The 27,015-nt window shown below is 33.7% G+C and overlaps 1 protein-coding gene and 1 pseudogene across 1 annotated transcript; both read left to right on the top strand.

The window, feature by feature from the left end:
* The first annotated feature begins 4,640 nt into the window (after window positions 1–4,640).
* LOC131651135 (G-type lectin S-receptor-like serine/threonine-protein kinase At4g27290) lies at window positions 4,641–9,448 on the top strand (annotated as a pseudogene).
* Window positions 8,436–10,322, top strand: LOC131651134 (receptor-like serine/threonine-protein kinase SD1-7). Its single transcript, XM_058920801.1, has 3 exons — window positions 8,436–8,707; window positions 8,828–8,912; window positions 9,978–10,322. The coding sequence occupies exons 1-3, from the start codon at window positions 8,436–8,438 to the stop codon at window positions 10,320–10,322; spliced, it is 702 nt and encodes a 233-aa protein (XP_058776784.1).
* The last annotated feature ends 16,693 nt before the right edge of the window (window positions 10,323–27,015 follow it).

Genomic DNA, 27,015 nt, shown 5'->3' with positions numbered 1-27,015 from the left:
CAGGTTTTTACACTGCATTAACCAAGTTTGATGACTGCGAAAAATTATTTTTAATACCTGGATGTTGCATTAACCAACTTCAATACTGCATTAACCAAGTTTTTACACTGCATTAACCAAGTTTGGTGACTGCTAAAAATCAATTTTAATACCTGGATGTTGCATTAACCAACTTCATTACTGCATTAACCAAGTTTTTACACTGCATTAACCAAATTTGAGTAATACTATTCTTATACCCATGAATAGTACTTTACAGTAGTCATTAAATTTGGTTAATACAAGTTAAAAACTTGGTTAATGCAGTAATGAAGTTGGTTAATGCAATATCCAGGTATTAAAAATAATTTTTAGCAGTCACCAAACTTGATTAATGCAGTGTAAAAACTTGGTTAATGCAGTAATGAAGTTGGTTAATGCACGTCCTTACATGAACAGTGTCGTCCGTAATTTTAAAAATAAAAAATATTTTTTATAAATATTATTATTTTATTTTAAAAAACACTATTCACCGTATAAATACGGTGAACAATGTTTAGTGTAAGTATTGGTGTAAGTTTGGGGTGTAAGGATAGCATTATTCTTTTTGGAACGTACTCGTTTTGAATCAAACAGCCATGTACAAACTTAGGTCCAATATATAGCATATGCATCAATAAATGTAGCATACCTAAACTAACTAAACAACCATGCATGAATAGCTATAAATAGAATAGTTATGCTATTAGTTGAAGAAGATTGAATGGATGAACATGAAAATCATTTCACTATTACAAAAACAATATAACACCTCAAACGCGAAATGCATTTAACTTTGGCTAAAAAAGCGAGGTAACGAAGGGCGTCATGAAAAGTTGTTACTTAACACCTCGGTGATTTAAAAATTGAGAGGTAAAATTATATGCACAGGGGTTCGAACCCCAGCAGCAACACTTTTATTATTTTTAAAACTAGCGTATCTAATATCTCGATTTATTTAGAAAATCGAGGGGTAAGATTATTTATTTTTTTAAAAAAATTGTTACATAGTTTACTCAGAATATTACATTGTTTACACATAATATTAAAATAACAATCAAATTTCCTAGGGATCTAGATAAAAATCAAATTCCCTGAAGATGTAGATTTTAGATCTTCGAAATATTGAACCTTGGGGAAGATCAAATGTTGGGTGCAAAATTATTCTATACGCATATTGCATGCATTTGTTTCTGATGAAAAAAAAGGTACGATAATTAAAATCAATATTCAAATATATGATTTTCGGGTCAAATAAATCTTTAAGAAAACAAACCTTAAATCCAGATAATTTTCTACTATTATAATCCATCATATACTTTTCAAGCGTCATTAGGTTTCAAGCGCTTCATGTTTCATTTAGGTTAGAAAGGTTAATATTCATCAAGTTTTTTATAATGGATGTCGCTTAGATTTCACGCGGATCATTAATGGAAGTGTCTTGAGCGTTGATACTCATGAAATGGACGGTGCAAATTTGTTTAAGGACAGTGATCAATATTCTCAATTATCACGCCAAAATTATTCCCTCAGTTTCTGGCAAAAACGGAGGTAAAAGGTGTATAAGTTTTTTTTTTAACATTACATTATTTACACGAAATATTAAATTATATTATTACAACAAATGCAACGTTATCAAAGTAGTTGTTGCTCTTGGAGAACAACACGTTTCGCTCTAATCCATATCTTGTTAGAAAAGAATGCGCATACCTTTTGTGTTCATTCTTTTGAAGTTCAATAGTTTGAGTGCATAAAACTTTTAATAAGTTATTCAAAGGTTGATATCCCTTCTTTATTTAACTTGAAGAAAAAATGATTTTCTCCAATTGCAATCCATCATTGAGAATTTTTCCAAGATTTTTTAAGTTCCAAAATTTCATTATCTTGAACAAATATTATCAAGGCAAATGCTTTCATAAGAAAGATATAAAGTGGTGGATGTAGATATTTTGTTGTGGATTGATGTCTTGATAATATCTTGAGCGTTGTTCCTTTAAGAATGTAGGGTGAAGATCCGTTGTTGTATAAGTGAGTGCATACCTCAAGAAGTTTATTTTGAGTGGTGTCAAAACTAGGTCTTTAGAAGTAGAATGTATTGGACGGTATCCTCTTAGCCTAGGGTGCACTCTTGCATAACAATGTTTCCATAATCATTCTAAACGTGTTCATATGCATGTAGTTCAGTTTCACAAGTCAAAAACGTGGTTTTGAGTGAATATGCATGCTTGAGGTTGACGCACAAAAGCTGTAGGTTGACGCATAACATGTTGTAGGTTACTTCTTCCAGCCACAGGTCGACCCACAAAAGCTGTTAGTCGATGCATTGCATGGTGTAGGCCACTTCTGCTAGCCAGAGGTCGACGCATAGCATGTTGTAGGTCGACGCATGAGTCCTAGAAGTCGACGTATGTTGTGTTGCTCACCTTCAGACCCCACTGTCTTGTAGAGGTTGATGCATACAACCCTGGAGGTCGACACATCGCTCAATTCTGGGCATTTTTATGCACGAACTTTCCATTTTTTCCCTCTTTCACACACTCATATAAATACATTCATGCATCCATTTCAATACAACTTTGAAACCTGAAAGAGACATAATTACTTCTCATCTTCATTCTTTCTCTTGCTCATTCATCAAATACACATAATCATTTTTGTTTAAGTGATCATAGATTGAGAGTGATAACGTCCAAGGTTAGGAATTTGTAGATTCCGATTGGGTGAAGAATTTTGGGGGATTCATTGAATAAAACCATTGGGGTTTTGTTCTCCAAGATCGGATTGATTTGGGGTTTTTGGACAAAAAGCTTGGGTTGGATTCATCAGAGTGAAAGCCTTGAAGAACTGTGAAGTTCGGTCAAGGGAGTAACGGTAGATGGAGGATCAATCAAAGTTCTCGGGTGACAACAATTTGCGATTGCAATTCAACCTAGTGAAAGCCATGAAGAACGGTGAAGTTCGGTCAAAGGAAGTAGTGGTAACCAGAGAATTGATTCGAGATTGTTGGGCGACCTGCTTTTGCTTAAGGTCAAGGGGAGAGAATATAAAGAATCGCCATCAAAATTGAGTTTGTTTGTTTATTGTTTTAACTTCTCTTGTAATAACTTCTCCCGGGGACAGACGTAGTCGTAGCGAGGACGAACGACGAACTGTCTAAATTCTCTCTCCCTATTTCTCTATTACTTCCTATTGATATTGATTTACAATTGTTAACTCGATAATTAGTCTAAGTGTTAAATTATGATTTAAAATTGTTTTTGTATAGAGAATCGCAATTATTAATTGCAATTAGATTTCATAATCAACCACTCTTAGATCACGTTGACTTGTTAACTACTGCATGCCAACTATTTGTGAGATTGTTTATGCATAACACCTTTTGCACAACAAGTGTTTGATAAATTGACCAAGTCAATTTGTCAAATATATTTTATTGAAAGTGGGTGCTTGAGTGTTTAATTGTTCAAACGAATATATTTTAAAATCAATTGATTCAAGCGACATCTCATCTTTAGTAACTCTCAAATTTATTAAAGGTTTAGGCGTATATCCGATTCTACCAATAGCGGTTCGAAATAGATGTGAGTCGATCCCGGAGCACTTCCGTAAGCCATCTTTGAAAACAAATTTTAATAGCGAATAAATTTTTAAAGGAATCTATTCACCCCCTCTAGATCCTAAGCCTAACGTATAACAATATAGGTGTAACATATTCCCTCGATTTAAAAAAACGAGGGGAAACGTATTTTATATTTTCAATAGAAAAATAAAATAAAATAAGTATGCCCCTCGGTTTTAGAATAAAACTGAGGTGAATGATATCTATTTTTTTAAAACGTTACATTATTTACACATAATATTAAAAAAAAACCCAAATTCATCGCTGCAATTCCAGGTTTTGTTGCATATATATTTTTAAAGGTTAAATAACTCCCTTCTTTATTTAACTTTTCATAGGTTTAGCAGCTCCCTTCTCTATTTAAGTTGAAGAAATAATGATTTCATGCACTTGCAATCTATCAACTGATTACTTTTTAAAGGATGAGCTCCCTTCTTTAATTGGGGGTTGTTTCAAAAATACAACAACAACATCAACACCATTATGTGAGATAGATCGCAAGGGAAGAAAAAATCTTTTGTTCAAGGATAGAAAAACAATGAAGATTTTTCCTGTCTTGCAATCCATCCAAAATAATGATGCGTACTAGTTTGGGGCGGAAACATATAAGTTAGGATTAGGGTAAAATTTGTTTAACGAGTGCTTTTATAGTAAAATGTGATAACGTTATCCCTCGGTTTTTATGGAAACCGAAGGGATAGATCATTTAGTATTCACTTATAAACAAATAAAAGCCTAAACTGTAATACATGGGATTTGAAGCGTGTCCTGATTTATTTTCCCCTCAATTGTATTAAAAGCAGAGGGAATATGTTGTTTTTATTTTTATAAAATACCTTGATTTTTTTTCTAGCTAAGGTGAAAGCTTCGTCATAAAAAGCGTTATTTGTAGTTGTGTTTCTATAATGGTATCCTTCATGAATTTGATCCCTTCCATTCTTTCTAACAACCCTAATTGAATTCAATTATGTAATCAAGTATTCTCTTTCTTCCTTGAGACACCATGGATGAATCATCTAACATTGCACCAACTGCACCAGTCGATAGCATACTTCAAACTCCACGGACCTTTGTGTTTTTTGCTTTTGATTCGTCGTCCTCGCATCACTACGGTCCAAAACTATCAATCAAGTTGCAGGAGAATAACTATCTGGTGTGGAATCAACAAGTGGATGGTGTCATTCTTACTCAAAGAGTGCATGTAGTGGTAGTGAACCCTAAGATTCCTCATAAGTTCAAGGCGACACAAGATCAAGTTGAAGGAAAAGTTTTTGATGAGTATGAAGAATGGATAGTGCAAGATCAAGCAATTTTCACATGGCTTTTCTCCACTTTATGTGAATTTGTGCTTCCTCGTGTTCTCTCGTGTAAGCATGTGTTTGAAGTTTGGGATAGAATCCACAAGTATTTTAATGCACATATGGTTGAAAAAAGGTAATAGTTCCATTAATGATTATTTTTTTTTGTCTTATCAAAAGCTATTGAAAATTTGTTACTTGAATTTGGACATATGGTTTCTGAAGAGGATGTCATTGACTCCACTTTTTATGGTCTCTCTAAGGAATACAATCTATTTGATATGCAAATGTATGGTCCTATTGAGCCCCAATATCTCTATAATGTGGAAGCTGTTCTCCATGTTTAAGAGGCTCAACTTGATAAGTTTATTTAGGAATTGGATGTGTCGTCTGTCTTAGTGAATGCGGCGCATGAAAATCCTCAAATAGTTGGCATGCATGACAATTTCTCTAGCAATCAAGGTCGTAGTAGAATACAATGTGGTAGACGTCACGGTAGAGGGCGCTCATCACTTAAAGACATACCTACTTGTCAATTTTGTTGCAAATATAGTCTCGAAGTTGTTGATTGTAGGCATCGATTTAATGAGCAGTTCACTCCTACACAAGCACATGCGAAGGCCCTAAAATTTCAAATATGTTCTTGGGGAATAAATTCAACCTTGAATTAAATAGATAAACATGTAGTCCTGGATAAAATTCTCGCTTCATCAAATTCTTAGCATGGTACCTCTTCATCATATCTTTGGAAATAACCGCATTCTCATCTGCTTGAAGCCTCGTCTCTTCCAACATATTTCATTTCAACAACCTCTTCCTTCCAACAAGGTTTTCATCAAAATTCAAAAACTCGACTGCCCAATAGGCCTTGTGCTCAAGTTTCACTAGTAATTGAATTTTTTTCTCATAAACCAACTGATACAGTGATAACCCCAAATTTAAAATCTTTCGTATACACCCAAATTGCACTATCCAATTTCTTTGCACAATCCTTCCCTATTTTCTCTAGGATTTTTTTTTCAGTTGTTAATTAGGCACTTCAACATGTCCACAAGTATGAGGGAAATAAGGAGTTGACACTTTGTATTTTGCCAACACACTTTCAATATATTTATTGCAAAAGTGTTTCATCCATTGCTAATCTAGACTAGGGATACTCCAAACCTTGAAAAAACACTATTTTCAAAAAAAAGTTAATGACAATATGGGCATCATTAGCCATAACAAAAATTTGGTGAAATATTCGACACAAACAAAAATATAAAGGTTGGAGTAAGATGAAGGAAAAAGACTTGTGAAGTAGATGCCCCAACAATCAAAGGATTCAACCTCTAATATTCCATTTTGAGGTATTTCATTCCCCTTGGCTATACTACCTGTGTGTTGGAATTTCTCATAATGTTGAACAAACTCTACACAATCTTTGAACAAATTAGACAAAAAAAAAACACATTGGAGAATTTTTGCAACTAAATTATCCATCCGAGTAATTGGGGCTTAGAATCTCTCTTGGTCAACCACCACATTCTTGACTCCTTTCAGGTTGTGTCATCTTTGAAACATTAAAATAGTTAAAAAAAAAATGAAATTGTGTTTGAGTTGACTCAACAAAATACTATTGCACAAAGTTTGGCTCCATCCAATAATATCTTCACTTAACTAAACTAAATGTTCATAATGATAATAATTGTAACTCATTTAAAAAATAAATTATGTACATAAACACTCCATCTTATTTCTAAATACGACTATTTTGTTGCATATTTCAGTTTTATTTACTATGTATAGCTATAAATCGTACTTTAGGTACATCATGATCATATAAAATAGATATATAAATTACACTATTAATTTTTTTTAATAGGAGTGAAGTTTGCAATAGACGTTTATATTTAATGGCAAATACGAATATTAGCTTGGTGGCAGTTGGATATGAAACTTAGTTTGACTTCTAATACATTTGCTTTGATCCTCTAATCAAACCACATAATGAATGTCAAAGTATTCAATTATAACACCAACTCTTGAAGATTCTATCTTCATTTTATAATTACAAAAATTCTAACATATTCATGATATTTTAGAATTTTTTAACCAAAAGATATTGAGTGGAAAGCTTCAAAGTGCTTATTTATTAATTTCTTCTATTCCATTTTCATCCCAACCTTCAACACCTTGGAAACCATTCTTCCAGGACAATCAATCAAAGGCAATGAGACACTAATCTCAACAGATGGAACTTTTGAAGCAGGTTTCTTCAACTTTGATAATTCAAATAACCAATATTTTGGTATATGGTACAAGGACATTTCACCAAGAACTGTTGTCCGAATAGCAAATAGAGATTCTGCAGTAGAAAACTCATCAGGAGTTTTGAATGTTACTGATAAAGGAACTCTAGTTATTGTTGATGATTCCAAAGGTGTTATGATATGGTCCTCTAATACATCAACAACAGCTACAAAACCAATTTCCCAACTCTTGGAAAATGGAAACCTTGTTGTGAAAGATGAAACCAAACAAGATAATATATTTTGGAAAAGTTTTGATTTTCCTGGTGACACTTTACTCCCTGGTATGAAAATACGAAGCAGTTTGGTAAATGAAGTTTATAAAGGTTTGGTTTCATAGACAGATACGCAAGATCCTTCTCCTTGTTTGTATTCATATCATATAGATACTAATGGTTTTCCTTAAGTAGTGACTACTAAAGGAAACACATTATTGACTAGAGTTGGTTCATGTAACAGAAATAGTTTATCAGAATTTTCTTTGATGGATCGTTACAAATCCTTTAATCAGTTTTGTGATTACTGAGAAGGAAGTTTCTTATGGAACTGTTGGGCCAACTTTTTCTATCGGTGTGACAATTATGCTAAGTGTGGTGCAAATTCTTATTGTGATGCTGATAATTCTCCAATCTGTGAGTGTCTTGATGGTTTCATTCCGAAATCTCTAGAAAAATGGAACTCACAAAATTGGTCTGATGGTTGTGTTAGGAGAGTAAAGTTAGATTGTGATGATAATAGTGATGGTTTTTTGAAGCAAGTGGGGATGAAGCTGCCATATACATCAAAATCTTGGTTTAATAAAAGCATAAACCTTGAAGAATGTGAGAGATTCTGTTTAAGAAACTGTTCTTGCACAGCATATGCAAATTTAGATATCAGAGATGGTGGAAGTGGTTGCTTGATTTGGTTTAAAAACATTTTGGATGTCAAAAAACTAAGCTCTGGAGGACAAGACTTTTACATGAGAGTTGCAGCTTCAGAACTAGCAGCTGCTAAAACTGGTTTGAACAGGAAGAAACTTGCAGGAATTTTAGTTGGCTGTATAATGTTTGTTGTGATAATGATAATACTGGGAGTCGCCATACATCGCGTCCGGAAGAAGAAACTAGCGAAACAAGGTTACCTTTTTGTTATTTCAACTTATTTATTTTGCTAATGTACAAGTGTTTGTTTAACAACTGTAACTCTGCTCTTTGATATGGTTTTAAAATGCATCTACACTCCAAATTGGAAAACCTTTTATCAGATGAAACTAGAAAAGGTTTAGTGCATTGGACTCGACGATTCCAAATTATCCGCGGGATTGCTCGAGGACTCGTTTATCTTCATGAAGATTCTAGATTAAGAATTATCCACCGAGATCTCAAGACAAATATTCTTCTAGACAAAAATATGAATCCTAAAATATCAGACTTTGGTCTTGCTAGAACATTATGGAGAGATGAAGCTAAAGGCGAAACAAGAAGTGTAGTAGGAACTCGGTAAGCATTCTGAACTGGATTGAACTTGTTGCTTTAAAAAACACACACCTAATCCTCATTTGTTTTTTCTCTCTAATATATATTTCAGTGATTTTTCTCGGTGAAGTCTAATGTCTTTAGTTTTGATGTTATTATACTAGAGAAAATCAGTGGAAAAGAGAACAGGGAATATAGTGACTATCACGATCTCAATCTTCTTGGATATGTAAGTCTAAGGTGTTAGTCCACTTAAAACAAATATACTGACATTTTCAAAAACAATATCGTCAATTGCAAACAATAATTGAAAAGTAAACTGAAAACTCACAATATATATTGACTTGATGTCATGTAGGTATGGAGAATATGGTGTGAAAAAACCCTGTTGGAGCTGATAGATGAACCTTTAAGGGATTCGATTGTTGTAGAAGAACCAGAAATTAAGATGTATTCAGATAGGGCTATTATGTGTTCAAGAGAGAGCTGATGATAGGCCATCTATGTCAGCTGCAGTTCTAATGCTGAATGGTGAAAAAACATAGCCTGAGCCAAAGGAACCAGTTTGGTTCTTCATCAGGAGGAACTATTAGATGCATTACAATGATGTTTCCATAACATTGTTACATAGAAAGATAGTATACATAAAAATTAAATTGTCGAGTAAATTAAGTCTTTTGAATTTTTTTAAACATTTCATACTTTATCAAATTTAATTTAAAGTAGAATATTTTTTAAGTAAAAACACATAACAATAAAAAAAAATTATTTTTATTATGGGGACAACTTCTCTACCCATCATAAAAAGTTGGGTAGTCTACCTCCAACCAATCAAATAATTTCATCTAATTTAACACATTTAATTATTTATTAAAATACTCTAAATGTGTGTTGTTTTCAAAGCATTTTACAAAGGAGATAGTCTTACCCAACTTTTTGAGTTGGGTAGATAAGAATTCACCTTTTATTATTCATAATTGTAAACATCATATAAAAACCTTCAATGATTATACAAAAAGTTATGGAACAGAATAATTCATATAAGTTCCTTTGATAAAAAATCACAAATTATCTATTAGATTACATGTTAATATTTACATTGGACCTTTATGCTGTATTGGGCCCTAGGCTTTAGCCCATTAGATAGTTGGGTTATATATACTAAGTGTAACACTATTATCCATTAATCCATTACTTTACAATTCAAATTTTCTTTTGCCGCCAAACACCATCTTCCACAATGGCCTTTCTTCTTTCTATGATAACATGAATATACTCTGTAATATGGTATCAGAGCCTTGTTTATGTGGATGATTTGTTGATTGCAGGTAATAACATCCAGCTTATCAATCAAACCAAACAGCTTCTGCACCAACATTTTCATTTGAAAGACCTTGGGCCACGGAAGTACTTTTTGGGACTCGAAGTAGCTAGAAATTCAACAGGCATTCACATCAATCAAAGAAAATACACTCTTGATCTTCTCTCCACAGCTGGTCTTCTAGCCTGCAAACCAGCTAAGACACCAATGGCACGAGACACAAGACTGTCAGCACACAATGGCACAACCATGTCTGATCCTACCAAATGCAGAAGGCTTGTTGGTCAACTCATCTATATTTTCTCAACACTCGCCTAGACATATCTTATGTTGTTCAACAACTCAGCCAACACATGAATTCTCCAATGGATCTTCACTATGAAGCTGCCCTAAGAGTTCTACGTTACCTAAAGGTTGCCCCAGCTCAAGGATTGTTCTTTCCCAGCAAGGAACATCTACAAATCAAAGCATTCTCTGACTCTGATTGGGCCACATGCCTTGACACTAGCCGGTCCATCACTTGTTACTGCATCTATCTCGAGACATCACTTGTATTATGGAAGTCAAAGAAACAACCAACAGTATCTCGTAGCTCAACAGAGGCTGAATACAGATCAATGGCCACAACTGTATGTGAAATTCAATGGATCACCAATCTCCTTCAAGACCTTAAAGTACCCTTCCAAACGCATGCAAATCTATATTGTGATAATGCTTCCGCCAGACACATAGCCAACAACTCTTCATTCCACGAAAGAACGAAACACATCGACCTAGACTGTCACCTTGTACGAGAAAAGCTTCAACAAAGACTCTTTCATCTTCTTCATGTTACATCTCATCAGCAGCTAGCAGATGTATTCACAAAACCGTTAGACGCCACTCCGTTTTTTAGTAATGTTTCTAAGCTAGGACTTACTGACATTTACTCCTAGATTATGGGGGGATATTAGATTACATGTTAATATTTACATTGGACCCTTATGATGTATTTGGGCCATAGGCTTTAGCACATTAGATAGTTGGGTTATATATACTAAGTGTAACACTATTATCCATTAATCCATTACTTTACAATTCAAATTTTCTTTTGCCGCCAAACACCATATTCCACAATGGCCTTTTTTCTTTCTATGATAACATGAATATACTCTGTAATATTATCGAATGACACTAAGGTGTCTAATTTAATAATATGACACATATGATAAATCTTTACCATAAATTCGTAAAATAAAATTCACCGTTTGATTGAAAGCTATTATGATATAGATCATGTCTAAAAAATTTAACATTAATCGGAAATCATTTAAGATGTCAACGAGATGCACAAAAACAAACGTCTTACACAACTTTAACAAAACCGTTAATTTTGATCATTCTCTTTAAAATATCACCATATTTCAGATTGATGTTAAATTTTATAGACAAGTTATATATATATATATATATATTAAAGTATGAAAAAATTTAGTTATATTCTTCTTTTAATAATATTCAATCTTCATTATTCAATTATGAAAGAGATTAGAATGTAATGTGTTGTTTTATTCCTATAATCAAGAGTATATGTATACAATAATAATATGTTAGTCAAATCTCTGAATAATGACACACATAAATAAAAATAATTACAAATATAATTATGCCTAGAGACATGAATCTTATATTTTATCACACATCTGCAATTGAAGAGAGAAGTTCAAAGACGTTTAAACTGGTTCGAACTAAAGAAACAGGGGCTCATAACCCTCCTAAACACTCTATACCAAATCAAATAGGCTACTTCACACTGAAGAAACAAATTACCCACATACTCTAGATAACCCAACACCCAATCTCCCCACCTAGTCAATTTTGCCTAGTCGACAACCTATTCTACAGAAAATGCCAACAAAAAACCACCACTTTTGAAGGAGCTAAACCCTGTCAAACACTTTCCAAACCTTGCGCAACAAGAAAAGCAGAAAACTTCAAATAAGAAAAGCTCACTAAGAAATCTCTCAAAATATCGAGGTGCTAATCATAGGAATTTGTCCGCCCCTGCTTAACCTCCCCTGCAATGGAACAAAGAAGCTCCACTAGCAAATCTTCTTCCCAGACCAGAAAGGAACGCTTCCACCTAAAATATCAAGACCACTCACCCTCTCCCACTTCCCCATTGACCAGCTCATAAAATTCTTTTACTAAGAAATAATAAACAACCTTTCAAACAAATTACACAATAGGGAGAACTCCACCATAAAATCCTTTTACTCCGAAATAAGAAATAACCTCTCAAATGAAACACACAACAAGGAGGACACCACCCAGACATCATGTCAAAACCCGGTATGTTGCTCGTACCCAACTACCTTAGAACAAGATGACATAAATTTTTTTGACGAATTGTCTGAACCAGGCTGAATAAGAGAAACCCGTTTCCACCAAGAAAAGGCTTTCCCAAGGCCATCCGACTAGCCTCCCGTTTGGAAGCTACAGAAAAAATAATGATACATAGAAAAAAAAATACCTCATTCAATGGAGATGACCTACCATCTAACAACCTCCATGTTCACTTACTAAGGAGAGCCAATTTCACAAGCCTTAGATCCTTCACCTCTAAGCCCCCTTCTTTTCTCGATCAACTCACATCTTTCCACTTGACCGAAGAATTCATTTTAATCCTCCCTAGAGAAACATCTTTTGTAACCCAACTAATTTTTTCCAAATAGATGTCGACATCTTTAAAAAAGAGAAATCAATCGAAGGGAGTTCAAGACCGAATTAATTAGAACAACCTTCCCCCTAGGATCGCAAACCTATTTTTCCAAGAAGTAAATCCTCTTAATCATTGCATGAACAAGAGGATCCCAAGTCCCCACTTTTCTAGGGATAGCACCAACCGAGAGGCCCAAATACTTGCTTGAAAAGGAAGGAACCTACTTTGCAGTGTGAAAAATCCTCAGCCATAACCATAAACACATTCCCTACATTAACCTTGAAAACACTACTCTTACCAAAGTTAACCTTAAACCCCGAATCTAGCTTGAAGCTCCTAAGAATAGCCTTAATAAACCTCAAATTTCCATGATGGGACACCTCTAAACCTCCCGAACCAAATTTAAGCCATATGAAAGCCCCATTCGAAATCACCCTTCTTATAGAAACACTGAAGCCCTCCACAACCAGCAAAAATTGGAAAGGTGCAAAGGGATCCCCTTGCTTAATGGTATGTTTGGATTGATGGAAGGGAGTGGAATGAAACAGAACATAATAATATAAACTTATGTTTCATTGTTTGGATTGATTAAAAATGGATGGAATGGGGTGGAAGCGGATGGAATGGATTCCATCCCATTCCATCACTTTCCATCATTTTTTATACTCTCCGACTTGGGCGAAATGACAAAATCTCTCTATTTTGTCATGAAATATCCAAACAATAGAATGACATCTTTATTCCATTCCACTTCGCTCCGTTTTACTCCATTCCGCTCTGTTCATTTAACTATATCCAAACATAACCTAAGACTCTTCTAAATACTGACCTCCTTAGTCGGAAAACCATTAACCAACATCGAGAGACCGTCCGAGAAAACACACGCTATAATAGACGATTTCTACCTATTGTCGGACCCAAACCTAACCAGCATATACTCCAAGAACGGCCAACTAACAAAATCATACGCCTTCTCGAAATCCACTTTGAAAACAAATAACTCTCTTTTGAACACTATAGCCAAACCCACCACACTATTTACCAGTTGTCTACCTTTGATGAACACTGTTCCAGGGTGATAAGAGAATCTATAACCTCCGCTAACGTATTCGCCAAGACTTTAGCCACCAACTTGTAAAGAGATCGAAGAAGAGAAATGGATTTGAATCTCCTAACTCCTAAGAGAAATCCATCTTAAGAATGAGAGTCACAAATAAGAACAGCAAATTTTCAAACCATAAAAATAAAAAAAAACTCTATAAAATGAAATTTTAAAACAATTATAAATTACTCTAATTATAAGACAGACTTGTACAACTAAAATTATCAACTAAGTACTCAAATATAATTTAACTTGAACTATACCTTAACTTTTCGAATTCATTTACTAAAAGTGAATAATTTACCTTCACCCAATTAAAGAGAATACAAATTTTTGTGTGGGGCCACTGAAATCCTTGTTTTCTTTACCGTATCTAGCAAAACCAAACAGAAGAAGTACACAACTCAATTTTTTTCCATCCTGACATGTTTCCGTCGTCATACATTCGACGGTTCCAAACAATACGTTAATATTTGTAATCTGAACATGCAAATCTTATAACGTCGCATCCATCACATATAGTGCCAATTGAGTAAATTAATTTGTTCTTTTTCCAGATACTGAAATTTCGTATGGACATAGTACTTCCTTTTAGGTAAAATGTCATGAATCACCACATCACATCTTACCATACCATATACTAATAATAAAGTTGGCTAGGACCATCATATGTCATGATCAATGTTTCTTTGGGTTTCTTAGTGATGGCATATTAACATCACCATCATCTTCATCATATGGGTTTTAATTGGAAAACATTACCGTTAGGATTCGTTTTCGGGTTTTTCTATTATAAGCATTATTTTGGGATTTTTTTTATCAATATGTCATAAAAATGAAAACAAAATATTAATATGCTATAAATTGAAGAAAAAAAATTCAAAATGCCCTCTTTTGTAGTTGGAGTTCGTCCAACCCTTAACCGACTCCATGAAGAAAAATTCATGTAGTTGGGGTTCGGCCAACCATTGAATGAACACTTGAAAAATTATTGAAAACTTGTTAAGTCGGCTAAACAGGATATCTGACTTAACAAGTGGGAATTTCAGGTTCCGAACTGCAAAAGAGGGCATTTTGAATTTTTCTTTTTCAATTTGTGACATATTGATATTTTGTTTTCATTTTTGTGGCATATTTGATAAAAAGTTATATCTCATTTTGAATCCATTTGATGAGTAATTAATTAAGTCATTTCAAATAATTTAGCTTAAATGTTGCAATATCTGCCCACTTGCCCCACTATCGTTTTTTGTTTCCTGACCAAAATTTTTAGTTTGTTCCACTCCATTCTAATTTTTTTTTTGCAGACTTAAATAAGACGAATCAATTCTAATTTTTTGCAGACTTAAATAAGACGGATCTAAACGAGACAATTACGTTGTTTGTCATTCCTAAATATTCAATAAAATATGAATTTATTATATTTTGTTTGAATATTATATTATATTAATCCATCTATTGGTGTAATGTCAATTATTATATCTTGTTTGAATATTATATTATACTAATCCATCCATTGGTGTAAATTAATGGTAAAGTGATGGATAGTGGTGACTTTTATACCACGTGTTTGATACGTAGATTTTGTATACTAACATTTTGGAGAAACATATATCTAGGGGCGGAGCCAAGGCCCGGCTAGCCCGGGCAGGCGCCCAGGCTCAACCTCTATTTTTTTATACTCTTTCAATTTAATACTCGATTTTTAGATAAAATCATGGGTAAAATTAGTAAAAATAGGGTGTGAAAATTAAAACAGATAAATAATCAATGGTGTAAATATTTTGCCCAGACTGCCTAAATTTTTTTGCTCTGCCACTGCATGTATCTATAATTGTATACAAAAAGGCAAAAGCTTATTTTTGTGAATATTGCATGATACTACTACACTTCTCTATTTATTTTATTATACTACCATTCTTTCCACACAAAATACTAAAATGTCATGTTTTCAAACAATTTTGATGTTATTATACTAGAGAAAATCAGTTGAAAAGAGAACAGGGAATATAGTGACTGTCACGATCTCAATCTTCTTGGATACGTAAGTCTAAGGTGTTAGTCCACTTAAAACAAATATACAGACATTTTCAAAAACAATATTGCAAACAATAATTGAAAAGTAAACTGAAAACTCACAATATATATTGACTTGATGTCATGTAGGTATGGAGAATATGGTGTGAAAAAACCCTGTTGGAGCTGATAGATGAACCTTTAAGGGATTCGATTGTTGTAGAAGAACCAGAAATTAAGATGTATTCAGATAGGGCTATTATGTGTTCAAGAGAGAGCTGATGATAGGCCATCTATGTCAGCTGCAGTTCTAATGCTGAATGGTGAAAAAACATAGCCTGAGCCAAAGGAACCAGTTTGGTTCTTCATCAGGAGGAACTATTAGATGCATTACAATGATGTTTCCATAACATTGTTACATAGAAAGATAGTATACATAAAAATTAAATTGTCGAGTAAATTAAGTCTTTTGAATTTTTTTAAACATTTCATACTTTATCAAATTTAATTTAAAGTAGAATATTTTTTAAGTAAAAACACATAACAATAAAAAAAAATTATTTTTATTATGGGGACAACTTCTCTACCCATCATAAAAAGTTGGGTAGTCTACCTCCAACCAATCAAATAATTTCATCTAATTTAACACATTTAATTATTTATTAAAATACTCTAAATGTGTGTTGTTTTCAAAGCATTTTACAAAGGAGATAGTCTTACCCAACTTTTTGAGTTGGGTAGATAAGAATTCACCTTTTATTATTCATAATTGTAAACATCATATAAAAACCTTCAATGATTATACAAAAAGTTATGGAACAGAATAATTCATATAAGTTCCTTTGATAAAAAATCACAAATTATCTATTAGATTACATGTTAATATTTACATTGGACCTTTATGCTGTATTGGGCCCTAGGCTTTAGCCCATTAGATAGTTGGGTTATATATACTAAGTGTAACACTATTATCCATTAATCCATTACTTTACAATTCAAATTTTCTTTTGCCGCCAAACACCATCTTCCACAATGGCCTTTCTTCTTTCTATGATAACATGAATATACTCTGTAATATGGTATCAGAGCCTTGTTTATGTGGATGATTTGTTGATTGCAGGTAATAACATCCAGCTTATCAATCAAACCAAACAGCTTCTGCACCAACATTTTCATTTGAAAGACCTTGGGCCACGGAAGTACTTTTTGGGACTCGAAGTAGCTAGAAATTCAACAGGCATTCACATCAATCAAAGAAAATACACTCTTAATCTTCTCTCCACAGCTGGTCTTCTAGCCTGCAAACCAGCTAAGACACCAATGGCACGAGACACAAGACTGTCAGCACACAATGGCACAACCATGTCTGATCCTACCAAATGCAGAAGGCTTGTTGGTCAACTCATCTATATTTTCTCAACACTCGCCTAGACATATCTTATGTTGTTCAACAACTCAGCCAACACATGAATTCTCCAATGGATCTTCACTATGAAGCTGCCCTAAGAGTTCTACGTTACCTAAAGGTTGCCCCAGCTCAAGGATTGTTCTTTCCCAGCAAGGAACATCTACAAATCAAAGCATTCTCTGACTCTGATTGGGCCACATGCCTTGACACTAGCCGGTCCATCACTTGTTACTGCATCTATCTCGAGACATCACTTGTATTATGGAAGTCAAAGAAACAACCAACAGTATCTCGTAGCTCAACAGAGGCTGAATACAGATCAATGGCCACAACTGTATGTGAAATTCAATGGATCACCAATCTCCTTCAAGACCTTAAAGTACCCTTCCAAACGCATGCAAATCTATATTGTGATAATGCTTCCGCCAGACACATAGCCAACAACTCTTCATTCCACGAAAGAACGAAACACATCGACCTAGACTGTCACCTTGTACGAGAAAAGCTTCAACAAAGACTCTTTCATCTTCTTCATGTTACATCTCATCAGCAGCTAGCAGATGTATTCACAAAACCGTTAGACGCCACTCCGTTTTTTAGTAATGTTTCTAAGCTAGGACTTACTGACATTTACTCCTAGATTATGGGGGGATATTAGATTACATGTTAATATTTACATTGGACCCTTATGATGTATTTGGGCCATAGGCTTTAGCCCATTAGATAGTTGGGTTATATATACTAAGTGTAACACTATTATCCATTAATCCATTACTTTACAATTCAAATTTTCTTTTGCCGCCAAACACCATATTCCACAATGGCCTTTTTTCTTTCTATGATAACATGAATATACTCTGTAATATTATCGAATGACACTAAGGTGTCTAATTTAATAATATGACACATATGATAAATCTTTACCATAAATTCGTAAAATAAAATTCACCGTTTGATTGAAAGCTATTATGATATAGATCATGTCTAAAAAATTTAACATTAATCGGAAATCATTTAAGATGTCAACGAGATGCACAAAAACAAACGTCTTACACAACTTTAACAAAACCGTTAATTTTGATCATTCTCTTTAAAATATCACCATATTTCAGATTGATGTTAAATTTTATAGACAAGTTATATATATATATATATATATATATATATATATATATATATATATATATATATATATATATATATATATATATATATATATATATATATATATATATATTAAAGTATGAAAAAATTTAGTTATATTCTTCTTTTAATAATATTCAATCTTCATTATTCAATTATGAAAGAGATTAGAATGTAATGTGTTGTTTTATTCCTATAATCAAGAGTATATGTATACAATAATAATATGTTAGTCAAATCTCTGAATAATGACACACATAAATAAAAATAATTACAAATATAATTATGCCTAGAGACATGAATCTTATATTTTATCACACATCTGCAATTGAAGAGAGAAGTTCAAAGACGTTTAAACTGGTTCGAACTAAAGAAACAGGGGCTCATAACCCTCCTAAACACTTTATACCAAATCAAATAGGCTACTTCACACTGAAGAAACAAATTACCCACATACTCTAGATAACCCAACACCCAATCTCCCCACCTAGTCAATTTTGCCTAGTCGACAACCTATTCTACAGAAAATGCCAACAAAAAACCACCACTTTTGAAGGAGCTAAACCCTGTCAAACACTTTCCAAACCTTGCGCAACAAGAAAAGCAGAAAACTTCAAATAAGAAAAGCTCACTAAGAAATCTCTCAAAATATCGAGGTGCTAATCATAGGAATTTGTCCGCCCCTGCTTAACCTCCCCTGCAATGGAACAAAGAAGCTCCACTAGCAAATCTTCTTCCCAGACCAGAAAGGAACGCTTCCACCTAAAATATCAAGACCACTCACCCTCTCCCACTTCCCCATTGACCAGCTCATAAAATTCTTTTACTAAGAAATAATAAACAACCTTTCAAACAAATTACACAATAGGGAGAACTCCACCATAAAATCCTTTTACTCCGAAATAAGAAATAACCTCTCAAATGAAACACACAACAAGGAGGACACCACCCAGACATCATGTCAAAACCCGGTATGTTGCTCGTACCCAACTACCTTAGAACAAGATGACATAAATTTTTTTGACGAATTGTCTGAACCAGGCTGAATAAGAGAAACCCGTTTCCACCAAGAAAAGGCTTTCCCAAGGCCATCCGACTAGCCTCCCGTTTGGAAGCTACAGAAAAAATAATGATACATAGAAAAAAAATACCTCATTCAATGGAGATGACCTACCATCTAACAACCTCCATGTTCACTTACTAAGGAGAGCCAATTTCACAAGCCTTAGATCCTTCACCTCTAAGCCCCCTTCTTTTCTCGATCAACTCACATCTTTCCACTTGACCGAAGAATTCATTTTAATCCTCCCTAGAGAAACATCTTTTGTAACCCAACTAATTTTTTCCAAATAGATGTCGACATCTTTAAAAAAGAGAAATCAATCGAAGGGAGTTCAAGACCGAATTAATTAGAACAACCTTCCCCCTAGGATCGCAAACCTATTTTTCCAAGAAGTAAATCCTCTTAATCATTGCATGAACAAGAGGATCCCAAGTCCCCACTTTTCTAGGGATAGCACCAACCGAGAGGCCCAAATACTTGCTTGAAAAGGAAGGAACCTACTTTGCAGTGTGAAAATTCCTCAGCCATAACCATAAACACATTCCCTACATTAACCTTGAAAACACTACTCTTACCAAAGTTAACCTTAAACCCCGAATCTAGCTTGAAGCTCCTAAGAATAGCCTTAATAAACCTCAAATTTCCATGATGGGACACCTCTAAACCTCCCGAACCAAATTTAAGCCATATGAAAGCCCCATTCGAAATCACCCTTCTTATAGAAACACTGAAGCCCTCCACAACCAGCAAAAATTGGAAAGGTGCAAAGGGATCCCCTTGCTTAATGGTATGTTTGGATTGATGGAAGGGAGTGGAATGAAACAGAACATAATAATATAAACTTATGTTTCATTGTTTGGATTGATTAAAAATGGATGGAATGGGGTGGAAGCGGATGGAATGGATTCCATCCCATTCCATCACTTTCCATCATTTTTTATACTCTCCGACTTGGGCGAAATGACAAAATCTCTCTATTTTGTCATGAAATATCCAAACAATAGAATGACATCTTTATTCCATTCCACTTCGCTCCGTTTTACTCCATTCCGCTCTGTTCATTTAACTATATCCAAACATAACCTAAGACTCTTCTAAATACTGACCTCCTTAGTCGGAAAACCATTAACCAACATCGAGAGACCGTCCGAGAAAACACACGCTATAATAGACGATTTCTACCTATTGTCGGACCCAAACCTAACCAGCATATACTCCAAGAACGGCCAACTAACAAAATCATACGCCTTCTCGAAATCCACTTTGAAAACAAATAACTCTCTTTTGAACACTATAGCCAAACCCACCACACTATTTACCAGTTGTCTACCTTTGATGAACACTGTTCCAGGGTGATAAGAGAATCTATAACCTCCGCTAACGTATTCGCCAAGACTTTAGCCACCAACTTGTAAAGAGATCGAAGAAGAGAAATGGATTTGAATCTCCTAACTCCTAAGAGAAATCCATCTTAAGAATGAGAGTCACAAATAAGAACAGCAAATTTTCAAACCATAAAAAAAAAAAAAAAACTCTATAAAATGAAATTTTAAAACAATTATAAATTACTCTAATTATAAGACAGACTTGTACAACTAAAATTATCAACTAAGTACTCAAATATAATTTAACTTGAACTATACCTTAACTTTTCGAATTCATTTACTAAAAGTGAATAATTTACCTTCACCCAATTAAAGAGAATACAAATTTTTGTGTGGGGCCACTGAAATCCTTGTTTTCTTTACCGTATCTAGCAAAACCAAACAGAAGAAGTACACAACTCAATTTTTTTCCATCCTGACATGTTTCCGTCGTCATACATTCGACGGTTCCAAACAATACGTTAATATTTGTAATCTGAACATGCAAATCTTATAACGTCGCATCCATCACATATAGTGCCAATTGAGTAAATTAATTTGTTCTTTTTCCAGATACTGAAATTTCGTATGGACATAGTACTTCCTTTTAGGTAAAATGTCATGAATCACCACATCACATCTTACCATACCATATACTAATAATAAAGTTGGCTAGGACCATCATATGTCATGATCAATGTTTCTTTGGGTTTCTTAGTGATGGCATATTAACATCACCATCATCTTCATCATATGGGTTTTAATTGGAAAACATTACCGTTAGGATTCGTTTTCGGGTTTTTCTATTATAAGCATTATTTTGGGATTTTTTTTATCAATATGTCATAAAAATGAAAACAAAATATTAATATGCTATAAATTGAAGAAAAAAAATTCAAAATGCCCTCTTTTGTAGTTGGAGTTCGTCCAACCCTTAACCGACTCCATGAAGAAAAATTCATGTAGTTGGGGTTCGGCCAACCATTGAATGAACACTTGAAAAATTATTGAAAACTTATTAAGTCGGCTAAACAGGATATCTGACTTAACAAGTGGGAATTTCAGGTTCCGAACTGCAAAAGAGGGCATTTTGAATTTTTCTTTTTCAATTTGTGACATATTGATATTTTGTTTTCATTTTTGTGGCATATTTGATAAAAAGTTATATCTCATTTTGAATCCATTTGATGAGTAATTAATTAAGTCATTTCAAATAATTTAGCTTAAATGTTGCAATATCTGCCCACTTGCCCCACTATCGTTTTTTGTTTCCTGACCAAAATTTTTAGTTTGTTCCACTCCATTCTAATTTTTTTTTTGCAGACTTAAATAAGACGAATCAATTCTATTTTTTTGCAGACTTAAATAAGACGGATCTAAACGAGACAATTACGTTGTTTGTCATTCCTAAATATTCAATAAAATATGAATTTATTATATTTTGTTTGAATATTATATTATATTAATCCATCTATTGGTGTAATGTCAATTATTATATCTTGTTTGAATATTATATTATACTAATCCATCCATTGGTGTAAATTAATGGTAAAGTGATGGATAGTGGTGACTTTTATACCACGTGTTTGATACGTAGATTTTGTATACTAACATTTTGGAGAAACATATATCTAGGGGCGCGGAGCCAAGGCCCGGCTAGCCCGGGCAGGCGCTCAGGCTCAACCTCTATTTTTTTGTACTCTTTCAATTTAATACTCGATTTTTAGATAAAATCATGGGTAAAATTAGTAAAAATAGGGTGTGGAAATTAAAACAGATAAATAATCAATGGTGTAAATATTTTGCCCAGACTGCCTAAATTTTTTTGCTCTGCCACTGCATGTATCTATAATTGTATACAAAAAGGCAAAAGCTTATTTTTGTGAATATTGCATGATACTACTACACTTCTCTATTTATTTTATTATACTACCATTCTTTCCACACAAAATACTAAAATGTCATGTTTTCAAACAATTTTAATTTTGACAAAAAAGACATTTAGGGGTGTTCAAAACCAAACAAATCCAATAGAAAATCGCAAACCAAATAAAACCGAAATCGCAAAAAACCGCATTTGATTCGGATTTGTTTGGGTCAGCTTTTAACAAAATTGCATAGTTCGGTTCGGTTTGCGCTTTGTTTTGTAAACCGAACCAAACTGCATTATGTTACAACCTAACTTTTACTTAACTCACATCTAACCCAAACTTAAACCTACTTATGATTACACAATTTTCTCATCCTTACACATATGATTTCAGTCTCGATCTTCTCAAATCTCTAATAGTATTATCGCGCCTTTTTTGCCACATACATCTTCCATATTCGTTTCTAATCTCTACTCTCTTATATTCTTTATTTTTCACCTTCTCATTTTTATGCTAATGTTCCCTATTTCAGTTTCATTTTTATCGCACATCTTCTTCTCCAATCTCTCAACTCTTTTGTTTTTTCTTTTTTATATTCACTAATCTCTCGTCTCTTCTATTTTTTTGTTTCATTGAAATAATTTTTATATTGTTTTATGCTATTATTTTATGTTTATTATTCCACTCTTGTCTAATTTAATTTTTACATATTAAATGAAAAGTAGTTGTCAAAATATGACGAGTTTTGTTGTTATTTGATAGTGTATGAATGTCTAAATACAAAGTTATGTTGTCATATATACGTGTATATATGACTTAATAAAATATTTGTAAAAAAACGAACCAGCTGAACCGAACCAAACTGCATTGGTTTAGTTTGATTTGGTTCGGGTTTTTTCTGAACCGAACCAAACCTATGTCTGTAGTGTAGTTACCCTTGCACATCCCCACATGACCTCTTTTAACTCCAGCCCAGGATGCTTCTTCTTCCAATTTCCATATAAATGCTTTTCTCGCAGTATTTGTTCCATATTGGCATTAAGACCTTGAATTGCAAGTACCATTCCCCTGTCAAAATAAATGACAATCATAAATGTATGTAATCAAGATGTTATTGGATGTAATCAATAAATGACACATAAATAGATGTAATCAAGAATATACCTTATGTTGGTCGGAAATAAAAGGATATGATCTCTTATTGAATCCTTATAGATCATGCATATGAAGATCTAAGAGCCACTTTAGTGAGCCGTTGGTCTCGACTTCAACAATAACATATGTAATTGGAAAGATCTTATTATTGCCATCCTTCTCCACTGCTGACATTATAGACCCCTTTCAAAAAACAAGCATCCAAACTAATTAGAGGCTTACATCTCCTTACAAATCCTACCTTGCAAGCCTCTAAATAAACATAAATCCTTTCAAACACGTGGTTACTATTAGTATTTGTACACTGTATAATAACATTAATATTAGGGTTTGATTTCAATAACTCTTGTGCATAACTTCTCAAATGGGTGAACTAATCAATCCCAACTCATTGAACCAATTCCATTGTCTTTCTTTTGCCCCTGTATGTCTGATTATGTGAAAATTTCACTCATCGTCTCTGAATGGATTCAGCTATGAGACCTGATGGTTTAATGTAAGGACGGTGCCTAAGGATATTTGTAAACTTTTTTCAAGCCACCCAGTCTTTGTATTCCTGTTGTGTATAATCTTGTGGGCATGTAATCTTACAAATAAAATTGACTATTACCACCAACATCTTCACGAATGCCACCAATAGTAGGACTTTAATGTTCTTTAATATCCCCACTATTGACATCAACATTATGAATATCGACTTCTTCATCAGCAACAGAATTTACATTTCTAACACCCGTGCATTGTACATCATCATCATAATTAGAAAAATTGATACCTAGAACCCTTTAATCCACTATTTCATGATTGTCTATATTGTATAGTCAACATATAAATCTATTACCTCAAACTCTCTCACATCTTTTCCGAATTTCAAAACCTCATTATCATTATTGAAGGGTCTAAAACCGCGAGAAAACTATACTTAAAGTTCCAATACCACATACACCTTATGTCCTTATAACCCTTATATTTAATTAAACTCTCAAACTCCATGTATGATATGTAATCCACATCCCAACTCCAGTTAATATAAGATACTTCCCCTTAAACATACCATTTTACAAGTTCCTTAACTAATATCCCTCTATGGTGTATCCTTAACCTAATATTATGACTCTTAGTTGGTCGGAGAATTAATCGAAATATAACTTGAATAAATAATCATGCAATGGGACCAAAACATAAAAAAACCAGACAAAACAACATTTGGGACCACATGTTAACATTAAAAAATGATAGTGGACCACACCAAATGAAATATACAAATAAGTGGGACAAGAGTGACTTTGAAAAAGGGACAAAATGTACCTTACATTGTACTTGACTTGTTCATTTCCATCCCATTAAGAACTTCCTTACGTCATTTTCACATCAAAAGAACAAGTTAAATCTCAGGAAGTGGAGTGCTTGGTTTCATCTTGATTGAGAGAACAACTTGATAGTGATTGATTTCGATTCAACTTGGTTGAGCGAACAGCTAAGAATGAAGATTTGTTTAGTTCGATCGAACGAGCATTGAGAAACTGAGATTAGGGTTCAGTTATAGAAATTGAGTGGAAAAGAAGACTTTTCGTTAACTGGGCATAATTTTCGAATTTTTTTATTTCAAATCTACATTAAAAGTTAATCTTTAACATTTTCTTATAAACTTTGTAGTAAAAAAAAGTTCGTAATTAAAAAAGTAAATGATTTCAATTAACAAAAGCCAAAAATCTAACATGGTGCAACAGTCAAATTATCACATCATAAATAAGAAGGCCACATCTCCAAAAGTCAAGTAGGACCAAAAGAATCCCAAGGAAAGTGAAGTATAAGGACCAAAAACATAAGTTTTGAGATGGGGCAAAAAAGTTAAAATCACTTAAATAGAGGATCAAAAGTGAATTTAAACAAAATGTAAAATAACCGCCAAATGAAGTACCGAACATGTACCTGTGCCAGAAGATATTTTTAATAAAATATAATTGTAGATGTTTTTCATGTTGGCTGCATCTGTGGTAAAACATACCTGAGTGTTTAATGCCTTGACTGATGTCATAACATGTTTTATATTGTGCTATGTAGGTTGCATATGTGTTAAGCTAATACAGGTTCTGTTAGTGAATGTCATGACCGATGTCATGACATCCTTGTCTGACAGCAGGAGCTGTTATATTTTATTAATTGTGTTTCCTGATTTCTCTCAATCTACAATTTAGGAAACATTTTATTGTATGCTGAATATTTCGTCCAGAAGATTTCGCTGACAGCACATTTTGTAACAACCAGATGGCGTGTAAATTAGGTTAACTTGGTTAATCCTAATGTGTTTCTAAAAAGCCCAAGGCCCAAGAGCTGCATATAAAAAGTTTGCAATCCGAATTTGGAACGCAGAGAGAAAGATTGTAAATTGTGAAGAACCATAGTTCTGTAGATGTCTCTTGTACTCCAAGCAATTGTCTTTTGATGATTGTGTTGGAATAGGTTGTTTTTGTTAATTGTCACTCTAAGTTTTTAAGCACGAGTGTGTGTCTCTTGATTGAAGCTTTTAAGCATATGAAGATGTGTTTTTGAAGTGTGTCTTCTCTCTGAAATTGTTTAATGTTTATTTGTAATCACTGCTGTGATTGAGGGGGAGTGAGTGGAGATACACAGGTCTAAGAATATATTGGAATTACATTGGGTAGGTTTTAAGTGAGGAGTTGTAAACGGGGGAGTTTAACTCCGAAATAATTTTGCTAATATTGGATTCCCTCCCTGGCTTGGTAGCCCCTAGAGTAGGTTGTTTGAACCGAACTGGGTAAACAATTTTGTGTGTTCTTTATTGTTTTTATGCGTTTCTGTTTTAACATTTTGTGTTGTGTAATTATGGATGTCATAACATCCAGTAAGACATCCAGCGTGAGTTACTAGAATTTTCAATTGGCATTAGAGCAGACACCCTGCCTGTTTACATCTGGGTGAGATCTAGGGACAACAAAATTCTGGTACTATGGAGAAGGAACTGTTAGTGTTTGGGAATAGACCACCCATCCTGGAATGCTCTAACTATGACTACTAGAAACCTCGTATGGTAGCAGTCATAAAGTCTGTGGACAACAAGGCCTGGAGAGGTGTGGAAAACGGATGGAAACATCCTGAGAAGGTTATGGAAGATGGAACCATTGTTCTAATTCCTGAAGCACAATGGAACAAAACTGAAGAAGAGC

This window comes from Vicia villosa, linkage group LG2, assembly GCF_029867415.1.
Source record: "Vicia villosa cultivar HV-30 ecotype Madison, WI linkage group LG2, Vvil1.0, whole genome shotgun sequence".
NCBI classification, from domain to species: Eukaryota; Viridiplantae; Streptophyta; class Magnoliopsida; order Fabales; family Fabaceae; genus Vicia; species Vicia villosa.
This window is presented reverse-complemented; position numbering and strand designations above follow the sequence as displayed.

Bases quoted from the DNA above. Each gene is read 5' to 3' on its own strand.
- LOC131651134 (XM_058920801.1), top strand. From the start codon at position 8,436: ATGCATCTACACTCCAAATTGGAAAACCTTTTATCAGATGAAACTAGA. The intron at 8,708-8,827 runs GTAAGCATTCTG...TAATGTCTTTAG, and splicing joins AGAAGTGTAGTAGGAACTCG to TTTTGATGTTATTATACTAG. The intron at 8,913-9,977 runs GTAAGTCTAAGG...ATATGGTATCAG, and splicing joins ATCTCAATCTTCTTGGATAT to AGCCTTGTTTATGTGGATGA.